Below are 16,420 nucleotides of genomic sequence, written 5' to 3' on the forward strand. Positions count from 1 at the left end.
TAAGTTTGTCATTGTATTAGTAGCAAAAAGACACTTAGTACCTTTTAATTTATTGTAGTGTTATTTCTTTGAGGGACACTTTTATCTGAAGTTGTCAAATAAAGTTTCTATTTCTCTCTTGTCTTCAGTCTGTACCCAAGAACCAGTTTCCCCTCTGGGGCATGGATGATGTTTGGGGAAGAAGGAAGACGGTCCAGATTGATAAAGCAATACCCCTGGGAAAAGATGATTAACATGTATAAAGGGATTTCCCTGCAGTATAAATACCAGCACGAGCCCTCCTGGTGCTTCAGCGCCTCCCTGATGTATATATGCAGGTAGTGAGATTTGAAACGGCCCTTTGAGATGGTAATATAATAAAACTCTGACTAGGGGAGCAGCGTTTCTCCTCATTTGTCAACTCTCTTGTGGGAATGAGTTGCCAACCTTTTACTTCGGCTGATACCTTTATACCTCTGAATTCTGAGTCTTCTGCAACTCTGCCTCTGATAATGCACCACAGCGCTGCCGAGTGCCTACCAGTCTCCAACCATGCCACCAACGTGATGTCCACAGGTACGGGCTCCAACAGCGGTCTACATGTGGCTGGCCCTAAAGATGTCGGGGAGGATGCTCTGAATCTTATTAGTTCAGAATCTCTTTGCTTCTTTTACTTTCTCCTTCATGTTAATTTTGTGTTAAGTTAAATATTAAGGATATTAAAGAAGCCAAAATGCCTAAGAAAATTTTCAAGAAGTATTAGTAAGTGTAGTCATTTCGATCACTGTTGGTTTTATTATAAAGATCTGTTTTCTACATAAGTAAACAATGAGTCTGGCTACTTCTAATATGAAAACTATTTTTATGTAAACATATATGTATAAATAGCAAAGCTGAAGAAACAGTGTGAAATAATTTAGTGTCTAAAAGATGTTACTTCTTTATCTTAGAGATTTATTTGGTTCTTAGGTTATATTTACTACCATGACTAAAAACAACACACCTCATAGTAAACACAGCTAAATGATCCCCAATACCAACAACGATGGATTTCCAAAAATAATTAAATGTTTAAATAATTAAATGGTTTTTTTATAGACTATTTAATTTAATTTAATACCCTTACCTTTTTAGCATAACTAAAAACTCAGAAATCAAATATAGAAGCAATATAATATTTAGAGCCCATGAACTGAGTTGAATTTTTCTCAAAATTGAGTTCTGAAGAGATTTCAATGTCTAACCAAGTTTTATTGTTTTCTTACTTAACTTTTTTAAGTGAAAATTAAACTTATGAATTCAAATATATTATCTCAAACACAACCAAGCAGATAAGTATGTTTTGTTAATGTGTCCAGTTTTACGCAGTAACAAAGTGTTTTGAAGTTGATTTATAAAAAATTCAAGCTGAGTAAACGTCTTCTGTTTAATAGCAACATACTATTCACTTTCCACTTGTTTTAAAAGCAATCGAAATATGACCTAATTTTATACATTTAAAAATCAAAATTTGAGTTGATATATTTTATGATGATTTAAAATATTTAAGTGTTATCTTCAATATATTAAGCAGCTTCCAAACATATATGTAAATTTGGCATTCATCTTCAGCCAAATTTTAAAGTGTCAAGAGATCATATATCTAGTCTTTGATAGAATTATTAATGCAGAGTTTTTTTTTATCTACTATAAAGATTCTCAAAATTTAATTAAAATATACTAATGAAAATATCCTCAAACATATTTTTAGGAAAATGTAATAAAGTCTTTTTTATCAAAGAGTTGTGGTATAAATAAATTTAAATAATTATCACATAGCTAATTGTATATTTTAAATCATAGATCTTTCTAGAAATTGGGATGAGAAGAATAATGCATTGTTTAATCTACTGTGTGTGGATAGTATTTGGCCAGAATAAAAATAAAATTTAGAATTGAGGTAGTAGTTAAGCAAATTTAGGCTCAAAACCTTATTTATTTATTTAAAAATAAATAAGATATTTAGTATATTAGCCTGGCTTTTATACAATTCCCCCAAATCAGAGAAACAAAATATTTAAACTTTGGAAGTAAAAGAAATTCATAATCAGTAAAAATGACCTAATGTGTTTTAAATAGCATGGCATTAAATTTTTAATTTTTCTATCAAATTGTAATCCTATACATCTAATTGCCTAAGTAAGGAATTAGTAATATACTGATTATAATAGCACTTGAATGTTAAATGTGTTTCATGTTTATTTGTTTAATTTTGGAATGCATAGTAATCATAATAATGTAAAATGACTTCAGTTCTCACTATGTGTCAGGTGTAAAATGAAAATTTACACAGATATTTTAAAATATTAAAAATTGAGCTATAGTTAGAGAAAATTTGTTTTACTTTCTAAAGAGACTTCATGTCTTTGGTCACTAGAGTACATCTCAATATTTTCAAAGGATTCTAAATCTAAACTTTATAATATCTCAAATTTATTCAAGAAGATACAATTATATTTATGAAAATCCACCACTATATTCAGGATATGATGGAAAAAAAAGAGAAAATAAAATATATAGGCAAACACTGGCTTAAGATTTTATTGTCAAGAGTCTTATTTCCTTAGTCAAAGTGGCGATTTATGTTTAAACTTTGATTAAAGTTTAGTAATTCAAATTTACTTTCAAATTACACATTACCTCTATGAGACATAGCTGTTTATTAGTGAGGCTATGTTTATATATCAGATTCAACCTTTGGAGACCTCAAGTCACTCAATAGTCAGTGATCTTATTTTTGACCAGCTTTATCATTAGAATTATTAAATTAATTGTGTGCATGCAGAAAATGTACAACCTCATGGTTTCAACTTCAACCTACGTCCATCATACAGGTTTCTCATAAATCTCTGAATTTAGTGAGATTTTTATGGTTGTATCCAATAAAAGGCTAATTGCTCTGCCATTTCCTCTGCTGGAAGAAATTTATTAGGCGAATAAACAAAAGTAAAGACTGTTCGAAGAGTTGATTTCTGTATTTATTGTTCCAGAAAAAAACTACTTTATAATACCATGTTATACAAGGGTTTTAAGAGACTGTCCTCTAGTCAGTTCTTTGCAATGTCTATATTGAGTGAAACCTGCAAGAATTCTGCAACTCCCAATTAGCCAAGGTTCAATCCAGTCAGTGACCCTAATGTGGAGCACTGGACATAATTAATGAAGGCTATAGTCCACTTTGATGGGTCATGATCTCATTATCTGAGACAAATTTCAGTATCTAGTTTTTACCTACTCATCAGAGAACTTCCCTCATATGAGAACAAATTATTGCCATGTAACTTTAATAATCACATAAATGTGTACTTTTGAAATGAAATGAATGTGTCTTGAATCCTCATACATTTTCTTACCAGTCCCGTCTGTTTTGTCTTTGATTCAAACTCCTAAATGTTTGTGCACATATTTCTTGGTGACGACACTGGGAAACACAGCAACAGGACTTCATTATTCTGTTCCTTCCTGTCATTATGGGAACCAGTCATCAACCTATGGAGTGATGGCAGGTAAGAAAAATTGTCTTCACATATGAGATTGAGTTGGGGACACTTACATGGATTTCCTGGGTTTGAGGGAATCTTGACTAGAGTGTGTCATGAAATTCAGATCTCTTCACCTTGGAAATTGCTGGTTAAACCACTGCGTTTTGAAACGTTCCCTGATCTGTGATGTCTTCAGAGATCATAATGATTATATTCGATTGCCCCTACTGTACACAGCCCTGAACTGTGATGCTTCTTAACTCTTGTGTTTGCTTTGTATGATTTTTATTCTATTTTTTAATAATTATAATTTTTATTTCTTTATTTTTATTGAAGTATAGACAGTTTACAATGTTGTGTCAGTTTTTGGTGTACAGCATAATGTTTCAGTCATACATATACATATATTTGTTTTCATATTCTTTTTCATTATAGGTTACTACGTGACATTGAATACAGTTCCCTGTGCTATACAGAAGAGACTTGTTTATTTATTTTATATATAGTAGTTAGTATCTGCAAATCTTGAACTCCCAATTTGTCCCTTCCCACTCCCTGCCCTGGTTACCCTAATTTTGTTTTCTATGTCTGTGAGTCTGTCTCTGTTTTGTAGATAAGTTCATTTGTATCTTTTTTTTTTTTAGATTTGACATATAAGTGATATCATATAGTATTTTTCTTTCTCTTTCTGGCTTACTTCACTTAGAATGATAATGTATGATTTTTATTCTGATTCACTACTGCCAAGCTGCTGATTGTTACTTGTTTATGCCGTTGGTGGGCTTGCCTCCAGTAATAATACAGTAGGCACTAACCTCATGTAGTTATTTAAATTTAAATGCAACTGAAACTGAACTAAAATAAGGTCAAATTTAAAACTCTGTTGCACTGGCCACATTTCAAGTGCTCGATAACCTTATGCAGCTACCAAAGTAGACAGAACAGATTTACAGGACCTCCCCCTCATGGCAATATTTCTTCTGGACATTTGGTCCATGAAGATAAATAAGACATTGAAGGCTAAGAGTGATTTGCAGCTACTTTAGTGATAGTTGTTTCAGTGTTTGTCAGCCCTTTCTGAGTTGTTTTTGAGTCTTAAATGAGACTGAAATAGTTGAAAGTTACATATCTTTTTTTCCTCTGGATAAGTAGGTCATCACTAGACCAAGATTAACTACTTGTATGGAAATCTCGAAGGCACATTTCTTAAGGAAAAGGAAAATCTGACCTAACAGATCCACTTATCACAAAACTTACGGCAGTTTTAGGACATGGCCAGAGAAACAATTTTGTTGTGCACAGAATTTTTTAGGTTTTCTTTAAACTTTTATATTTATTACTGCAGCAGGGAGAGAAATATTGTGGGTGACAATAAACTACTAAAGCTCTACGTGCGACTATAAGAGTGTGTGTGTGTGTGTGTGTGTACGTGCACACTTGTGGGATATTGAGAGAGAAACTCTGGATAAGGGAATCACATATTAGGGAAATCTTTTCTTGTGTTTTGTTATCCAGAGTAGATAATAAAAAATCAAACATGGACTTATGTCTATAAATTTGAAATAAAATTAAAGAATTTAGTTCACCAAACTTTAATTTCTCAGTTTAAGACTAAATAAAACTTTAAAACTTTAAAATTAGATATTCCCGAACAAATTAGTTTCCTTTAACTTCTATTGAGGCGTTCTGAATAAACTAGTATCCTCACCTTGATGGTAAAATGAAAACTGATGTTCTTAATGGTTACCTGTAAATCTTAGTGTCTCTTTTTAATAATTAAGAAATAAAGAAAGCCATATTTTTCTCTTTCCCTTTGAAAGTGGATTATTTATGATTCATATTCTTAGCAGTTAATCAGTATTCGTGGTTAATGAGAACCACCCCCGCTGATGATGAACTGCTTTCATTATAAAAGAGTAGAATGACGCGCATTTCGCCACTAGAGGTGCAGGCAGAATGCTCTCTGTGGCCTCCACCACACTTTGATTATGGAGAAAAGAAATGACAAGCTCTTGGCCGTGTGCTGCTCCTTCTGGTAATTCCCAGGAACCCAGGTGCAATTTCAGGCGCCCCCTAAACCCAGCAAGCGCAGAGATAAAATCAGCTACAGATCGAATACTTTAAGAAGGTTTTTTGCGACCACCGCCCTCCCACCAGATCGAGGCTGCTGGCTGCTGGCCTGGTGAGTTCACAGCTGGCCTGAGGAATCTAACATCCTTCCAGTTTCCCGGATCGGGGAGAACAGGCCCAGGTTCACAATGAGTCCACAGGAGGCTCAGGCTGGCACGAGTTCCCTCGGCAGGTACTCAGCAAACTCTCGTACTCATTACGGTTAAAAAGGAGAGGCTCCTGGAAAAGCCCTTTAAGATCATTCAAAGCCTGGGTTAGCGACAATCAAGAGCCCAATGTTTGTCCTAAGATTTGGAGCTATCGCGGTAGTCTTTAAACAAAATTAAATATATTTTGTCACTGAAAGAAAACCTCACCATGGAAAGCATGGAGATTATATTTGAATATTTTTTGAGAAGGAGATCATTAAAATGTGATGTGCTTTATAATTTGTTACGATGTCACTATTTTTGACATATATTCACATTAGCCTTTGCATCGTGGCAGATTAAATCTCAGGGAATCTGAACCCTTATGCCGTTATCCCCAGAGAAGCTACACAAACTGCGTTATAAAACACAGCAATTCAAAAGTAAAATAGCAAAGGTATAAAATACACAAGAGAAGCCTGGTTATGTCATTTGAATTTTCTGAGAACTCTCAAGGCATTCATCAAATCAACCACTTCCACACAATCCACAGAAGTGTCTTATCTACAGCCGACCGGTTCATTGTCACACACTCCACGAAAAAGGGGCGCTGTGAAAAGAACAATATTTCAAAGGGTATGAAATTGCTTTATTTGAATATGGTTATTTTATCACCACACTCTGATGCTTGAATTTACTTTGAGCATTTCATTAAATGAATAACCCACTGGAAGGCAAGAACTATAGCGAATATTTTGTTAAGGTTGGTAGGGAGGACTTTCATCATCCGATGAATCCACTGTGCCTCATAGTCCAGATGTGGGCATATCAAAGAGAATGACTGGGACAACTAAATTAGTCACACCGGGAACTAATTACAAACCTTGTTCAAGTCACTTAACAACTCAGAGTGTCAGTCTCTTCATATCCAGGTTGCCGTGGGTCCCACAGCTCTGCTGGAGCTGAGTTGTGGCAAATCTGTACCAACTCAGCCTGACTTTCTCCTTGATCTTCCTTTCAGATAAACTTGCAGCTAGATTCCTTCTTCTGTCTGCCTCCTAAGAACTTAGATAATTCAATAGCCTATAGTATAGATACCAGGAAATAGGAAATTATACATACTACTCAAAAATCTCGTCTAGATAAACACAAAAGAAAACGAGAGAACAACAAAAATCTTTCAGAACTCTTATTCCTGAGTATCTGAGATTGGGTCTGTTCTCCAGCTTCCAAAGCTGCGTCCAAGTTAGAAAACAAGCTTAATGAGCTGTGTGCCTTGTCCGCTGTCCTGTGGAAACTGAGTAAACCAGACACAGCGATGATGGCTAAACCCAGCAAGGTTATGTGGTGTTAACGACCACCCAAGACGTCCTTGTTTAAAGATTAATTTTAAGAGGAAAACAAAATAGCTGATGTCGGGAATTAATCACGACGATGAATGTCTGCTCTTTTTTTATGAGAAATGGATAATAAAAGAAAGGTTAGTATGGCTGAAAGTGCCCTTTCTCCTGGGCTAACACAAAAGGCAACAGAAGCTGTTTGACAGCGACAGAGAAACAGTTTACTTTGGAGCCCATCTCTTTGTTCTTAAGTTGTCTTTTTTGTTTGTTTTATTTAAGTTTCATTTTTCTCTAATTCATTCTGGTCGTGTTAACACTAAAGGAAGGACTAATTGTAACCATCTTTTGCCTCAGGATCATGAAAGGACTTTCAGTAGCTCTAGCATGACGTATTTTCTCTCAATTTTCTAGTCTCTCTTAGCTACGCAACTCGGTGATTGTACAGCAGCCATAGCCGTATGGAGACGTGGGCGTGGCGGTGCTCCAAGTCAACCTCGTTTACAAAACCAGGCAGAGGACCCCTGTTATCCGTGGATAGGATGTACTAATGCACAAAAGAGAAAAAAATTCGCAATTCCAATTCATGATTTGTTTCACGCCGTCATGCGTGAAGGGAAAAAAAAAAAGAAATGGAAATACCCTTTTCTATGGATGTCTACAGCAGGATGGGGGTATTTTACTGTGTCCCTCCACTTCCCCTGTTTGTTCTTCTAAGGCTTCAAGCCCGTAACCTCAGAGGTATTGTCAGTTAGCATCTGGCAGAACAGGCTTCTGCAGAAAAGCAGTTTGGCCCCTATCCTGGGACCTGGAGCAGGTCCCTGCAAGGCAGGCTGGACCTCGGCTTCCCCATCACCTGCTTGAAAAGACTTACCTCCGTTCTCTCACCTCTGCCACACAGATGTACACGCAGAGCAGTTCAGAAAGGCTGTGGTGGGTAGATCTGCAGTGGGAAAAGATATACTGGGCTGTAAAGAATGTGCAAACACGTCTGAGCTATTTAGGTGTGCGCTTGTTCGAGGCTTATAGACAATTTTGCTTAATCGGTGCTTTGGAAATTGATCGTGGGCCTTCTGCTGCACCCGACTCACCACGTCTTTTATCTTCTTCCCTCTTTCCTTCTCTTTTTCAATAATCCAGGCTTTAGAAAAAATTTTTAAAATATCTTAGGCATACCATACGGATTACTTCCCACTCTCCCCCAAATACAAGGTCCTATGATAAAAACTGCAGTTTGGCAGTGCCTGTGACTGTCATGAATTTCTCTCTAAGGTTAGTTCCAGGAAAACTGCCCCTGCAGCTAATTGTGAATACTTCCATTTAATGAAAAATAAGATCTCACACATTGTGTTTTCCTTTTCTCTGTGGATTGTCAAACATGGGAACGTGGTATTTTCCTGTGTCTATTTTATAGACTCATGTTAAAACTTATTTTCTAAATGTCCATTATTCCAGAGTATTTATAATGTATATATAAACTACCTTTACAATTTTCCAGAAATAGAGATGGCACACTTCCAATATTTAATAAATAATTATAATATTTTGTCTGAGAGCATTTGTTTAATGTAGCTGAATGTGTTTAAACTGCATACATCTTTAAGTTATTTGATTTCTCTCGGTATAGACTACCTGAAAAATGAACTAGGTTATTCTTTTGATGTGGTTTATTGCAAAGTTCACTGGATTTCAGTTCTAGTTTCAAACTATAATAGTGAATTCATCATAGTACCCAAGGAGCGTTATTTAACTTATTTTTACTTAGATTTTAACTTGTGAGTAAAAAATACATATCTTTTCTACCTTATTTGTTTATATAAGGATAAGATGATAAATGTGAAATGAAAATAGTCCGTAGATTTGTAGCAGTGTGTGACTATAATTATCAGCAAGAAAATTTGAAAATGGTCAAGATTGCTAATATAATTCAGTCCTTATGGCATCTCATGTAAATGACAGGCAAAAAATTATTTATGTAAATAAAAATATTTTGACATAAGTTAAATGACTTATCTAAAATGTTTTAAAATACACTGAGTGTGCAAAATCAAACAGCAGCCTGTTTTCTTCTATCTGTTTTTATTGTTTCTCAGAGTATTTCATCATTAGATGTAGTAAGTGACATGTGATATTTCTGGATGATGAAAGAAGTGAAGGTTTTTACGTATGTGTAAGAACCAACTCTGAAAGCCGAAGCAAAAGAAAAGTCTTGAGATAATTATTAAGCAGATGTTAAAATAAATGTGATTAGTTTTTTTTAATATATGTTAGTCTTTTATTTCAACTAGAAGAAATCTAAAACTAACAGAAAGCTAAAAATGAACCCCAAAGACAGTAAAGATTTTCTAAAATGAGCTATGTAATAAATTAAAAATCAATACAATTACTTTTTAACATTTTATCTAGCCTGATCAGTATACCAACCACTAAAGTATAAAGTGACTTTTTAAAAAGTAAAGCTGGCTAATTTGGGTTTGTAAAAGTAGCATGAATTGTTCTAGACGGTGGAATAGTTTCCTTTATATATACTTTTACACTGTGAAACAGCTACATTTATTTTATACTACTTTGTTTAATCTCTCATTTGCATGTGTATTTTGCTTCAGAAAAGTCAAACAGTCTACTGGCTAGGGGTACACTTCCTAATCACATATTCTCATATAAATAATATGTCAACAATTTGCTGACTTCCACTATTCCGTTCTCATTATATATTGATATATTAATGTAAGATTTATATATTCTGGCAAAATGCACTATTACTCATGTCTGATTTGTGGATGTATTTATGGAAAGATTAAAGATAGCATAAATTGGATATATTTTTCAGTAAGTTTTTAAGAATAATTATTGCATATATTCTCTAGTAATTTATTTTTAGTTTAAATATTTATTTATACTCATAAGAAAATTCTTGATTGCTGAATATTTTATTTATACCCAAATGTCTTGGTTATACATGTGTCATTTACTATAAATTGAAGTGAAATCTCTATCAATAAAAATATTATGTACTGATGAAGAAAATAAATAAAATGAGTGAGAACCTGGCTTAAAACATCCTCTCACCCATGCTCCCCAGCTGAGACAGACTTTTCTTTTCAAATGAAGAATGAAATCTAGAAGCAGTTGAAAAATTAGATCTTTTAGTTTTCTGTGATTTGTCTTTTAACTCATGCAATGGATTCAATGCTTCATCATGTATGTCGTATCTACCTGTCATATCTAGAATTGCACCCTTCCTTGCCACTTACTTTTGCTTCTTAAATAATAATCAAGAGATGATACCATTATATTTTATACTTTTCAAGAAATCTTGTTGCTGACTTTTTAATAGAACTTTAAGAATAACTTTTTGTTAATATCTGTTACTCCTCAAAGTTGTTTAACCACATTAATGTATTTTAGATTCTCATAATCTTTCTTTTTACCTGCCTTTGCTAAATTAAAAACAGACATGATTCTTTCCCCTTGAAATTAAGCATCTACTGATAAAATAGTGGGGCTTCCTAATACTACAGTATCAATTTTTCTATATTAAAAAAACTTCCCAGCCCTGTGCCTTGATTATAACAAACATCATAGATTATTCGTTCAGTGAATTCAGAAAACAGAGATCAAAATACACATTCTGGTAAGAGTTGAACCTCAGGAGGAGGTTCCCAGGAGTAAATGTCTTTTAAGGGAAAAAAAATGAAGGAAAACTCACACTTTGGTGAAATATGCTTATTTCTATTTTAATTATTTGCAAGTCCCTGCCTCTTCCCTTTGGCTTTGTATTCTTTTTGTTTTTGCTGCTCTGAGGAAGGTGGAAAATAGATCATTGCATTTATACTAAGCTACTCTGATGTCTACTTCAGAAGCCTGACTGTCACGTAACCTTTCAGAATTGAGACTGGCTGTCCCAGAATAGGGGGCTCTTATGAGCCAAACCCTTGCATGCACAGAAATGGGGGATAACGACAAATGGTCCTTTCCTTTTCTTGTTCCAGGCAGCTTAACCCCTTGTCTTTATAAGTTTCCCGACCATGCCTTGAGTCATGGCTTTCCCCCCATGCACCAGCCTCTCCTGCCGGAGGACCCCACAGCCGCTGATTTCAAGCAGGAGCTCAGGCGGAAAAGCAAGTTGGTGGAAGAACCAATAGACATGGATTCTCCGGAAATCCGGGAACTTGAAAAGTTTGCCAATGAATTTAAAGTGAGAAGAATTAAGTTAGGTATGTGCTTGTTCAGAGCAGTGGGGTGCACAACTTGGTCTGCAAATTCTTACTCTAATACTGTTCAGTCTCTTACACTCAGGTCCAAAGTTCAAGACAGGTCTCATTCTTCATCTCCACGGTGGATGTGAGTTACTCAAATTATGAAAAACCTACAAAAACCTTCATTTCCTTGTAAAGTTCTTAATTCCAAAATACACAGTTTTTAAAATTAATGGCACTATTTTTCAAAGATTAATTTTGAAGTGCCTGCTTTTATCTATATTTCTTTGAGTAGATGATATGTTCATATGATTCAAAGGCTAAAAATGTACAAGGGAAATGTATTCCTTCTGTTTGTCCTTCCTGTTTATCAATGTTGTTAGTTTTTTGGATATCCTTCCAAAGATATTTTATGCATATATACATATAAGCAAATACATATATTTCTTCAGACAGATTTTTTTAAATTTGTTTATTTTGGAGAGTTTTCAGTATTGGTTTTTAGAGAGCTTTCTTTAAATAAAATGCATCTGTCAAATTCCATTTTATTAATATACCACCAATCTCTTACTTAGAGAATTTAGATGATCTTCAATCTTATGCTAACAAAAACAAGGCCACAATGATTAAATTCATACATACCGTCTTGTACCTCTATAAATATATGTGTAGGAAAACTGTTAAAAGCAAAATTACTTTTATCAAAGAAGAGCATGCGTATTTGTAATTTTAATAGATGTTGTCAAATTGGTCTCTATGGAAGTTGTACCCAAATATACTATCACTGTGGATATTTCTTTTGCCACCTTTCAGATTATGAGCTCCGTGCAAATGGGAGTCTCTTGTTGTTTATTTATTTATTTTTGTTTTCTCCTTGATGGCATATCCTCAGCACTTAGAACAGTGACAGGCACATGGAATAAGAAAATAGTTGTTGAAGGAAAAATATGCTATTAATCTTTTGTATCTTTGCAAATCAGAAAGGTCAAAGTTGTTATTTTATATAATAAATTTCTCTTATTATGAGTAAAGAATGAAAGATGTTCTTTCATGTATTTGACAGTCATTTGTGATTCTTTTTCTGTGAACCGTCTATTCATAGCCTTTGTTCACTTTCTACTGAAAAAGTGTTTTTAACATAAATGGCTATAATTAAAAACTGACTTAAATGCATGAAATAGTATATTTTAACAGATTGAAATGCTAGTGCAAACTTCTGCACTTGTGGAATAATGAACCATCAGTGATTTTTAATATTTATTGATGGGCATCATATGTAAACATTTTATGCATACAGGTATATAGCTTGAGGCTCTGAATTAATATGTAGTTACTATTTGTCACAAACACAGCAGTAGACATCTGTATGACATTCATTTTCAATTTGCTATTTACATTGCTGTGAATGTTTCAAATTCTATATTGATGACTTCTATCAACTTGCATTCTAAAAATGTTTGAGACAATCTTTGAGAATTTTTTGCCTGGAGACAGAAGCATTACCAAATGATATAATAAATATGCTTGGGGGTATATATAAAATGTCGTGTGATCAAAGTCTCATAATATGAAAGTAAACACAATTCATAGTTTTATTTGACATCCTTCAACATATTAGATTTTCCATTCTTACAGTTGAGATAAAAATATTTATATCACCATATACTTTATGCATTATATTTAATGTACTATCGATTTTTGAGCACATATCATCAGATATTTAAGAATAATGACAAAGAGAGAATTTTAAAATGTCTTCTAAAGTGTTTGACACATCTAACCAATTTGGCTAAATATCATGATGTTTCTATCTGAATTCTTTTAACTTCTAAACAAATAGTTTATTAGTGAGAAGGAATATTTTTGGAAATACTGGATGATTCTACAATGAACCTTACTGTTATTCTAAAGTGCCAACAAATATAGGGTTAAAAGCAGTATTTAACAGTTGACTAAAAAAGCTACACAGATTTCTGCGATGGTGGACCAAAACGAATGCTTCTCGAAAACCAGAAGCTCAGGGTGTTTGTTTTGTTTCACAGGCTACACCCAAACGAATGTTGGGGAAGCCCTGGCAGCCGTGCATGGCTCTGAGTTCAGTCAAACAACTATCTGCCGATTCGAAAACCTGCAGCTCAGCTTCAAAAATGCGTGCAAACTAAAAGCAATATTATCCAAGTGGCTGGAGGAAGCTGAGCAAGTAGGAGGTACTAAAGCTGGGTTTCTCAAGACTCTGTGGTGTTTCAGCCTAAAAACAATGGTGTCCATTGGCTGGATGAATGCTAACGCCAGAGGTTTGAGGTTTCGTTTGGTTTGATTTTTCTCTTGAGATGAGACATAAATGTCTTCTTTCGTCACACTAAAAACAAGTAAGGCCAATGCAAGTGTAGAAAGAAATTTACCGGGAAAGGAAATAGTGAGAGAATAAACTGGAGAAGGAGAGCTTCTAGAGAGCATGGCACAGGTTTGAAGCGGTGAAATGATTTTTTCCAACACGTGCAGAGTTTTTCCCTTTTTGCCTCTGTGCTATGTGCTGTAGTAATTGTACGTAAATCATTTTTATAACCTCATATCAGTGCAGCCAGAGCGCTTGCACAACCGTCTTCCTAGTGAATAACATAAGCTTATTGCCAGATGAGCACTTAAATATGATAAAATGATCCTCTTATATTGATGTCAAGGCTGGATAAAGAGCAAGGTTTGAGAGCATTTAGAGCAAGTGTTCCAACAAAAGTAAGGTAGGGATATGACTTAAAGACAATTGTTTTTGCAAAGTTATTATTTCTCATTAACATTTTAATCTAGGGCTTGGAATATAAAATGATGTAGACTACAATAATTTTTTAAAAAAGGTATACGGTGATTTTATTTCGCATCATTTTATAAAGAAAACTTGAAGTACAGTTCTGACAGTTTAAAACAAAAACCTACTTTGTTTTTGTAATCATTGTTTTCTCATCACAGCTTTATACAATGAGAAAGTAGGAGCAAATGAAAGGAAAAGGAAACGGAGAACAACTATCAGGTATACTTTTGAGATATTAAGTTTCTAGAGAAGAAAAAGAATCTTACAGATAGAATGAACATTTAAGCATAAACGCAATAGAACATAAAAATGAATAGAGTCAATTGAAAAAACAAGATTGGTAAAAAGAGCATAATATTTAATAAATTAATGGTGGGAAATAGCTAGAAATTTTTAAATTTGATGGAAAACTATGTATTGTTTGATTCAAGAACAGTTTTGTTCTGCAAGTGTCGAATAAAACAGAAACTGAACAATCACTTCCAGAGGAGTGACTGTTCCTACTGTCCTTTTAAGTACAGGTCTTGCTCTGGCAATATATCTGTGTTGTTATCAGTCATCAGTATTTCTGTCTCTTTAAGTCCAGGGTGACTCCCTGCATTTCAAACCAGAAAGATTGTTCATTGATCTTTTTCTAAAATCCAGAGGCTCACTTAGGAATTGATAAAATGCAGGTTTTGTTTTGGTCGGTTAGTGGTACACTAAAGATTTCGTTTCTTGTAAGTAACCTAAATGATTTCTGGGGGAAATTTAGAAATGCCTACAGAATTATTTCCTTCTCAGGAAGTCAGTGCCCTCTTGTGGCACAAAGTGGGATAAACACAAAGTCTGGGTTCTCCCACTTTCTTATTTCTTCCTGTGACTCTGCTAACAGTAGTTAAGCCTCTATATGTTCAACAAACTGAACATTTATCTTTGTTGAAGAGCTTTGACAGTATTTTCAGAGTCTTTAAGTTTCCTTTTTATGTTATTATTTAGGAAATTCAACCTAATTTAATTTTGATCTGCTAAAAACATTCCTAAAAAGGTTATCCCTCTCTTCTTGCCCCTCATCTCCCCACCTCCCAGTATTGCTGCTAAAGACGCTCTAGAGAGACATTTTGGAGAACAGAATAAACCTTCCTCTCAAGAGATCCTGCGGATGGCTGAAGAACTGAATCTGGAGAAAGAAGTAGTGAGGGTTTGGTTTTGCAACCGAAGGCAAAGAGAAAAACGGGTGAAAACAAGTCTGAATCAGAGTTTATTTACTATTTCTAAGGAGCATCTTGAATGCAGATAAGGTTTCCTGTCATGTAATAGCCAGGTTTTCTATTTTTTCATTCCTTTCTCTTCTCTAGCCAAAATAGAATTAGTTATTTGGTTAGCTTCAAAAAAAAATATCAGTAACTTTTGTAGAATCTATCCTTTTCTATTTTCAAAAATACAGTTTAAATTATATTGATGAATTATTCTCTGAAGCCACATTGTACATTTTAAGCCAAAGACTAAAAGGAATAAAACAATGATTTTCTCTCTCCCAGTGTCTCTTTCTCCACACACACACATACACATGAGTGTGCACATGGGTCTTCTAGTTTAAAGGTTCTTTTTCCAAAGGCTATAAATCTGCTTTTTTGTTTCAGGCAGTAATGTCACATAAAGAATATCACCAGAGAGGATCCAATCAGAGAAGTCCTTAACTGACATCCTGCTTGCATCATCTCTAATAGTTTTTCTGAACTAAAAGTTTTGCACTTATGAACCAGAGGTGCCTTAGAATTTTATTATTGCATGTAGGAATAAATCTTAATCAGAAGTGACACCTTTGAAGTTAACATTCATGGCATAGAGCCCAAAGAAGTGTTTCAAAAGAGATTTGTAGAAATACTAATTTATGATCTTTTTATTTTTCCCAGACATTAGCCTTTTTGATGTTTAGCTATGGAAAGTACACTCCATGGATTCTTGGGCCACACTACAATTTCTGTAAGCTGCAACGGTGCAAGGGAGATGTCCGGGTTGTTTGCTGTGGTTTCTCCGGCGTCCGGGAAAGCATCTCATCACAGTGAGCATGCGATCTTTGTTACATGAACAAAGGGATGTGCTCTTAACAATGGCTACAAACTTGAAGGGTGCCTAATTTAATAACATAACTTATTTTTGGAATATCTCTAACTAGAAAATCATCTGGGGTCCTATCAGAAAAGACCATCACTTTTGGTTTAATTGGTTAGAATATGATTTACTATTAATAAAAAAGTTTGGTATATTGAGCTTTGCAATTCAGGGAATTGTACCTTAAGGAACATATTTATTTAATTTATAAGAATGTGCACTGTAC

At 34.3% G+C, this 16,420-nt stretch overlaps 1 protein-coding gene across 1 annotated transcript; it reads left to right on the forward strand.

Moving 5' to 3' along the window:
* Nucleotides 1-294: 294 nt before the first annotated feature.
* Nucleotides 295-15,379, forward strand: POU1F1 (POU class 1 homeobox 1). Its single transcript, XM_010978526.3, has 6 exons — nucleotides 295-555; nucleotides 3,453-3,524; nucleotides 11,088-11,312; nucleotides 13,337-13,501; nucleotides 14,259-14,319; nucleotides 15,169-15,379. The coding sequence occupies exons 1-6, from the start codon at nucleotides 414-416 to the stop codon at nucleotides 15,377-15,379; spliced, it is 876 nt and encodes a 291-aa protein (XP_010976828.1). The 5' UTR covers nucleotides 295-413.
* Nucleotides 15,380-16,420: the final 1,041 nt, after the last annotated feature.

This window comes from Camelus dromedarius, chromosome 2 (genome assembly GCF_036321535.1).
Source record: "Camelus dromedarius isolate mCamDro1 chromosome 2, mCamDro1.pat, whole genome shotgun sequence".
NCBI classification, from domain to species: domain Eukaryota; kingdom Metazoa; phylum Chordata; class Mammalia; order Artiodactyla; family Camelidae; genus Camelus; species Camelus dromedarius.

Coding starts and splice junctions, on each gene's coding strand:
- POU1F1 (XM_010978526.3), top strand. CDS start 414: ATGAGTTGCCAACCTTTTACTTCGGCTGATACCTTTATACCTCTGAAT. Junction 556..3,452: donor CACCAACGTGATGTCCACAG/GTACGGGCTCCA, acceptor TGGGAAACACAG/CAACAGGACTTCATTATTCT. Junction 14,320..15,168: donor AAACGGAGAACAACTATCAG/GTATACTTTTGA, acceptor CCCACCTCCCAG/TATTGCTGCTAAAGACGCTC.